The sequence below is a fragment of the Calidris pugnax genome, unplaced genomic scaffold, assembly GCF_001431845.1.
Source record: "Calidris pugnax isolate Ruff unplaced genomic scaffold, ASM143184v1 scaffold41, whole genome shotgun sequence".
Classification (NCBI taxonomy): domain Eukaryota; kingdom Metazoa; phylum Chordata; class Aves; order Charadriiformes; family Scolopacidae; genus Calidris; species Calidris pugnax.
Window position 1 is genome coordinate 14113648 of NW_015094509.1, and position 7860 is coordinate 14121507.

Consider the following 7860-nt stretch of genomic DNA (forward strand, 5'->3'; position numbering starts at 1 on the left):
CGGCCTCGCAGTGGGAAGGGCCGCTGGGGCTGCACCTCAGGCGCCGCGGCCCGGGTGTGGGGAGCGGCGCCGCTGGGCCGGGCCGGGCCGGGCCGGGCCGGGCCGGGCGGGCGGGTTGAGTGAGTGAGGCGGCAGGCGGGAGGACCGGGCTGCGGGGAGGCCGCGCCGGGCGGGGGTGGGCAAGCGGCGGGGCAGCCGGGCGATCACCGTTCCGTGCTGGGCCCCTGAGCCCGGCGCGTTGCGGTGCTCTGTCCGCTGAGGGCGGGGATGTGCAGATGGACGTGACACTGCGTGTAATTCTCTGGGAGTGACCCTTCTGTTGTGTTGGTGACAGCGGTGCTTGGCACAACTCTCTGCTGCTCGGCCTAGGTCTGCGGAAAACACACCTCTCCAGAATGAATAAAGACGCCCAGATGAGAGCAACCATTAACCAAAAGTTAATAGAAACAGGAGAGCGAGAACGGTACGTAGGCTTCTTACTCCGTGCCCATGACAGGCTTTAAATATTACCAGACATGAACTATTATCTAGAAGTAAAGATGAAGTAAACTTAACCCTAAATACTTTAAAGGTCTGTGTGTGGAAGTCATAGGTATTATATAAAGCTGTATATCAAAAAACCCACTTATTTTAAAGTTAAAACCACAGTTTTACTTTAATTTTACACTTGAAAAGAGAAGCTGGGAAAACAAAGGATGGGGTGGTTAGCTAATGAACTCTAAAGCTTTTTCTTATTCTGGTGGTTTGTGTTGGAAACGTCTTGGTTCATATAAAAATGACCATGAAATGTTATTTTTTTTTGCAGTTAAATCCTTTTATTTCCTGACAAAGAGAATGAGACAACACTTTCCTTTTTGCTTTTAAGTTTTTCCTGTATTCCTGTCTTTCCTCATATTAGGGAAAGAAATATATAGTGGAACACATAAGACAGCTTGTGTGCAAGAATTTTGCTGGAGTTATTTAGGAGGGTACAAGATAAGTAGGTTTGCTAGATGATGGAATAAAGGATGAAGGTATTGAAGCTTATTTCATCATATCTTACTTTAATTTTACCTTCTGTTTTTTAGTACTAATTTTCACTTTTTTAGCCAACTTTTAATATTCTCTTTTGATATATGGAGTAGATGTCTCATTGTGGCAGACTGTTATCTTTTTTTGTTTAATGCTTGAATCTCTGTTGCTTATAATTGCTAACTGCACTTAGGAAAATGTACGATCCCTTCATCTTCACCCAACACGAGGTAAAGCGTAACTAGGGAGAGAAACCTGCAGTTGAAGGTGGTAGTACAGAATTCTTTCAGAAAGGAGGGAGGAAGGTTTTATTTATTTTGAAGGCCCAGTTTCATCTGAAATATTCTAACTTTGAAAATTAGCGTACGTTTGTTAGCAGAGTAGACTTGGGCAGTTCAAGTGATTCAAGGGCTTCTGCTTCTTTTCTGTGGCTGCAACATCAATGCTGATTGAAGAAATACAGCAAATTAGCTCCTGAGCTGCTGACTCCTCGTTATCCAACATGGTAAACTAAAACTGGCACTCATCTGAGTTAGGACTCACGTGCAGTTCTGCCATTTCTGCTGCTGGCCTGGGGGTTGTGCTGTGAGAAGTAATTGTAAGCTTAACTTTCACACTGAAGCATATTTAAGCTGTCAGGAATGTTTGCGGTTCCTAACAAGTTTGTATATTGTCTTAACAGCCTTAAAGAGTTGCTGAGGGCCAAATTAATTGAATGTGGCTGGAAGGATCAGTTGAAGGCACATTGCAAAGGTAAACAGTGGTCAAATAACTAATACCCTTTGTAACCAAGTGGTGTTCTGGCCAAATAGAAGTCCCACATGAACGCTTCACTACCTAACAATCAATTTAAATGAGAGTTGGGAAGAGGAAAGTACCCCTGGCAATTGATTTTGCATGCAAGAAAGCATCTTGCCATCTTGGGAAAAAGCTCAAAACTTCTTCTGCAATCTGAAACTTATTAATCTTCTGAGAAAAGTATTGGAATTGGTTTCCTAAATATTCAGCTTTTTATTTTGAGAGACATGTCCTTACCACAGGACAATAAAAACCAATAGGAAGGAAATATGGTGGTACACAACTTAAAAACTTAAGATGACTTTGTTGACTGGGAGAGGAAGAAGTGCATTGGTACTCCTTCTGAATACAATTCTTGAAAATAAGATCATCCACTCAGATAGGAGAAAACAAATGTAGAACCTCTAAATACCCAGATCTTTTAGTTCTGAGTTAAGTATTTAGAATTATTACAATTTACTGACTTGCAAATTGTATGAAACTGTTATAATTAGTATTTAAGCATCTAGTATTATTGCTGCATGATGAAGTTTCCTTACAGCAAATAAGAAATCACTTGAGCTTTTTCTTTAATTCTGATTTGGTCAGTTGTGCCTGGCAACTCAATATTCCATTAAAAAGTTTTTCTCTTTGTAGGGCTCAGCGTTTAAATTATTTTCATAGGTGGATTTGCAGAGAAAGCTGAAGTGATTCCTGCCTGCAGTTGTCTGCCTGATGCCACTACCAGAGAGTGCCCATTTCAATAGTACAGATAGAAAAGGGTTGTTTTCCTGCCTTCTCAACTATACACTTTATAATCTGTTACAGTAAAGTTACTAAAAATTGTTTGGTTTACGTTAGTCCTTTGAACTTCCAACTGCAGCTGCTTAGAATGCAAATACAAGTTCAGCTGTCCCTGTTAAGGGCCCAATAACCTCCAATAACAAGGACGGAGAGGGATTTGGGGTTTTTTTGTTGTTCTGTTGTGGTGTGGGGTTTGTTGGGGTTTTTTTGGTAGCTTGTTTTAGAGCCTCCTGCCATTGTGGATTTGGGCCAGTAATTGAGCAATCCAGGATTCTACAGGGAATTCAGCCAAGAAAAACAGTTTAGAAATAGTTCACGTGATGTCAGTTCAGAAAACATATTTAGTGTTTTGGGGACAATCAGTCCTATGTGAGGATGTATAGTTAAAAACATTAATGTTTAGACAAAATAATTTAGATTTAGGACACTAAATTGAGGTTTCTTCTTAACATTGACTTCTGCATTTTTCAGTAGTCTTTAAGGCACTATAAGTAGACAATTTGTTTAAATACTGGTATGTATTAATCATACAGTATATCTTAGTCATAGCTTTTATTTTGCTGTAGATGTATACCTTTCTTTTAGATGTACTACAGTAAAGTAAAAAAACACATAGAGATGTTGTTTAAACCAGTTAGGAAGAGTAGTAAGTATTTAGTGTCTTGGTGCTCTCCCTTGTTGTATGTTCCAAAGTCTATTTCCAATTGCATCTCTTTATTACCTAAATAATGTGTTTGAAAAGTTAAGCGCTGAACTGCTGCAACGCAATATGCACAGCTGGTAATGCTCAGATAAGCTTAAACTTTGTAACACTGGATTTTAAAATATGAGCTGATCAAGTTATATCAAGTAGTGACGAGTTCCCACCCTTAAACCTATGGTATGAATGAGAGACTAAATCCACTGCACAATGCAGTGTAAGTACTGAGTTAATAACCTATGTTTAGGTCACAAGGTGCTTCATCTTCTCTGATGACCCATACCTGCAGGTTTTGTCTCTTAATCATTGGCACAGGTTTTGTCTTCTAATGAATGGATTAAGAGACTTAAAATAACTGTCTTGGTCTTCCCCAGATGTCATTAAAGAAAAAGGATTAGAACATGTTACTGTTGATGATTTGGTGGCAGAAATCACTCCCAAAGGCAGAGGTAAGAAAATACAAACATGGATGTGGATTGACAAACATACCTGCCTGTATTTCATTAATATTTTGAAAGAAGCACTATGAACTGTGTTGGATTCAAGGAAAAATGTTAATAGCTTGATACTACCTACAAATAAAACGTGAATTTGTGTTGTGTAACAGCCATTCAAAATCGGTAATGAGCTCTGTAGGCTACTTCTACAGGTTACATTATTTAGTCCTGAGTCTGTATTCAGCTTTATAATTGACTTAATGGTCTCAAGAAAACTTGGGCTACAAGGCAGAGATATTTTAAAATTCCAGTTCTTTGTAAAATGGAAAATCTGTACTAACAGTACTGGTGTAATGGGAAGTTGGAAAGGAGAGGACGTAGCGTATAGATGCAGAAAAAGGGAATCTCTTACGGAAATACTGCAGTCTTCTTTATATAAATAGGCTTTGGTGTTAGTGGGAGAAACTTTAAGTCTTAAATAAAAATAGGCCTTCAAAATAGCTTGCTGAAGACCCTTACTCTTTTTGTGTGTGTGTCTTAAATTTGTGAAGAAAAAAAGTAGGATAATCAAACTAGTTTCTGGTTATTATATCCTGCTTACTGTTGAATAATCCTTTCCCTCAAACTTTCCAATTTTCTTGACTATGGCTCAGAAAAAAACTACCAATAGCAACTTCAATTTGCTATTGGAGTCTTCAACAGACTTCAATTTTAGCCTATTTTTAATTGGGAAAAATACAGATGTGCTATATGAAAATCAAGTAGCTTCAGTTACTTGGGTATTAACAGCATTGCAAGAACAAAGAAAGAATAGAAGTAGCTGTTGTAAAAGGTTGGTATTTGCATATTTTTCATTTTGTCTTTTTTACTTTTTGCTTTCTTATTTGTGTTTCAGCCTTGGTACCAGACAGTGTAAAGAAAGAACTCTTGCAAAGAATAAGAACTTTCCTTGCCCAGCATGCCAGCCTTTAACTGTGACGTTCATCTGGGATACAGCGTTTGTTTCTGTATTATGTCAATCATGCCAGGATTTGAATGCAGTTTCCATACTTAAGGATGGAAAATCATTAATTTTTTGTATGATGAGCTTAAGTTCCTTTGCACTGCATTGATTTCTTAAACTTCGTGTTATTTTAATAAAAAAAAATTTGTGGAGTTGTGGTTCTAAGGCTCTTCTGTCTATCAGCACCCTGTAATATGGTGTCACCTGTTCCAGTTTTTAATAATACATAATTTTATACAGTTGTGCAAAAGCTCAGATTTTCAAAATAGAAGTGTAATTAGAAGTATGCTAACTAGAAATGCAGAAGGGGAAAAAAACGGGAAAATGGGTTATGACATATTACTGAGCATATCCTTTCTAATTTTTCCTGAGTAAGCAGCTGGACAGCATGAAGAAGTTAGGACTACGTGACACTGTTGGTGGCATTTCTCTCGGTACTTCTTTGCCAGGGAGTGAGTGGTTTGAAGCCTCTGATTGTGTTGCAAGTATCTGCTCAGCAATTCATAAGACGTTGAATTCTTCAAACAAAAAAAAGTAGTATCTTTCATTAATAATTCTGTCTTCATAGTTAATTGAGTCAGTATTACGATCCTCAACAGCTACTGTTTTCTAGCTTTGCCCAGATTACTGGTAATTTTTCATTATGTGGACCTTTGGGGCCTTCTGAAATTTAAGTGTGAGAGAATAATTTGCTAACATAAGTTTCCTAAGATGATACATTTTAAAGTCTTGTTATGTGGGACTGCAATATCAGATAAAATAATTATTTTTTTAAAAATAAAAATAAAGATGAATAGAGAGAATCAGGGAAGGGGCTTTGAAGTGAGAACGTTTCCTTTTTGCTGGCTTCTATTGGAGGTGTCTAATGGCTGATGGAGTGGAGGAGAAGCAGAAACTGAGTGCGCAATTAGCTACTGCTGTGACGCGGCTACTGTGAAAAATGAATTGACTCGACATAAACCTTCATACTCCTAATTAGAGGAACACTCTAAAAACCGGCTCTCGGGGTGGCGCAGAGGAAGTCGTGCCTGCTCCAGCGGGTTTGTGTCATTCCCATCCTCGCCACGCGGGGGCAGGCGCGTCCCACGCTGGGGCGGGCAGTGGCCGCTTCCCCTGGCTCGCCCGTCCGGCCGTTCGCCAGCCCCGCCGGGAGCAGGAAGGCCTGTGCTCACGGGGAGGGGGGGCCGGGGCTGGGCCCAGATGGCAGCGGCGGGACGGGCAGTGCCCGGCTGCCGGTGTGCTACCGACTTTTTGCCGGGACTGAGCGGGGGACAGGAGCCGCAGGAGCCCCGGGTGAAGCCCGGCAGCAGTCAGGAGTCAGCACAGACTGGGAAGTACCGATGCTCGGTGGGGCAAGGTGTAACCGGACACAAACCCCTTTTGTCTACAAGAGTGAGCTCCTGCTGAGGCGGCAATGCTGCAGGAGCCAGGCTCAGGGAGCTGCTGTAGGACACTGACACTCCTGAGGGGCTGTGCTGAGCTGTTTCACGTCTGCCTTCATGCCCATTTCAACGTTCTCACTGTACGGCACTGTCTCTATACTGACAGTGGGTGTCAGAAAGGAGAAAATTCTTTCTTCTGCTTAAAAGTCCATCTTGTTTTTTAAAAAAGTTTATTTGCATTGAGTATGTTAATTCAATGTTTGATTGCAGCTTCATTTGCAATTACTATGTTCTGTTTGAATTGCATATGTGCATATTTATTCTGAGCTTCATTCATTTATTCTGAGTATTCATTCTAGGCTTGATTTACCCAATGTTAGTAACTGATGGGGTACAGAGTGTTTCTTCACACAGTGTAGCACGGTGTATGCTGGCTGAAATGGATGTTTAAAATATGGCAAGGCTGTAAAATATCTTCTGTATTCCTACACTTTTGTCCTTCAAGATCTTTCCTGATGTTCTTTGGTATTCTGAATGTGACTCCAAAAGTCTTTGCTTGATGAATGGCTGCAAGTGTGTCACGGGCACACAGTAACTTGCTTCAGAGCTTCCACTTGATTTCCTTCACTGCAGTGGGAGAGGATCAGACTTAAGGTATTTATACACTGAACTGTGGAAGGCTTGTTGTCTGATTAGTAAACATTTAAGACTCCACCTAGAAGATGACAGTTGGAGTGCAGTTGCTGTAAGTGCAGCGTAGTTCTCTGTAGGCAGCTCATGATTGGCACAGAATGAAGACTGACCACCATGTGAATTTTCAGAAAGTTGTGCTGACCAATCTGAAGTTAAAAGCTTGACAGATAGCTCTTTCACATGTTTCCAAAAATAAGCTGTAAAGTTCTGCCCAGACTGGCTTAAAATGTGAGAGCACTCAGAGACCCAGAAGGAAGAGGAGTGACTGCCTTCCAGACACACCCCAGTGGCTCCCATCGCAGGGTAACGCTGGCTCTCTCTGATGGGAACAGCCCAACACTGCGTGTTCCCGCAGTCAGTTCTGTTAATCACACCAGTGCAGCCTCCCTCCAGTACCCAGGGAAAAAGCATGTTTGACAACATGTGCACACCCAGATCACCCTGGAGCAGACCGGTCCGAGGTATCTTGATGGATCTTCTAAGGCTGGAGTTAGATTTGGGGTGATATCAGCAATGGGAGATGTTTTTTGGGGGAACAATTAAGTCCCCTTAGCGGCCTCATAATTTTGTTTTAACTGCGGGTTTAATTCTGAGATGTGCAGGGTGGCTTTGTTTTGCAAACTGTTCTCTGCAAAATGTCAGTTTCTACTCATTTGGTTGAGTATTGAAAACAATCGGTAACATTCACAGTCACAGGTGATAGGACAAGAGGAAACGGCCTCAAGTTGCGCCAGGGGAGGTTCAGATTGGATATCAGGAAAAATTTTAACACTGAAAGGGTTATTAAGCACTGGAATGGGCTGCCCAGGGAAGTGGTTGAGGCACCATACATGCAGGTATTTAAAAGAGGGCTAGACATAGGCCTTAGAGACATGGTTTAGTGATGGGTTTTATCAGAGTTAGGTTGGTGGTTGGACTAGATAATCTTAAAGGTCCCTTCAATCTAGACAATTCGATGTTTCTATGATACAGGATTCAACCAGAACATTATTGTCCTGTTGAGGTTTTTTTTTTTTGCACAGTGAGATATAAGATGATCTGTGCTGTTAGAGG

General features: G+C 41.1%; 1 protein-coding gene across 1 annotated transcript; it reads left to right on the top strand.

Annotated features, from left to right (window-relative positions):
- The first annotated feature begins 317 nt into the window (after nucleotides 1-317).
- On the top strand, nucleotides 318-4884 carry ENY2 (enhancer of yellow 2 homolog (Drosophila)). Its single transcript, XM_014965180.1, has 4 exons — nucleotides 318-463; nucleotides 1694-1764; nucleotides 3667-3741; nucleotides 4625-4884. Exons 1-4 carry the CDS (start codon nucleotides 396-398, stop codon nucleotides 4699-4701), a joined length of 291 nt encoding a protein of 96 aa, XP_014820666.1. The 5' UTR covers nucleotides 318-395; the 3' UTR covers nucleotides 4702-4884.
- The last annotated feature ends 2976 nt before the right edge of the window (nucleotides 4885-7860 follow it).

Excerpts from the sequence above, each read along its gene's own strand:
- ENY2 (XM_014965180.1), top strand. The coding sequence starts at position 396 with ATGAATAAAGACGCCCAGATGAGAGCAACCATTAACCAAAAGTTAATA. Across the intron at positions 464-1,693 it reads GAAACAGGAGAGCGAGAACG|CCTTAAAGAGTTGCTGAGGG; the intron begins GTACGTAGGCTT and ends TTGTCTTAACAG. Across the intron at positions 3,742-4,624 it reads AATCACTCCCAAAGGCAGAG|CCTTGGTACCAGACAGTGTA; the intron begins GTAAGAAAATAC and ends TTTGTGTTTCAG.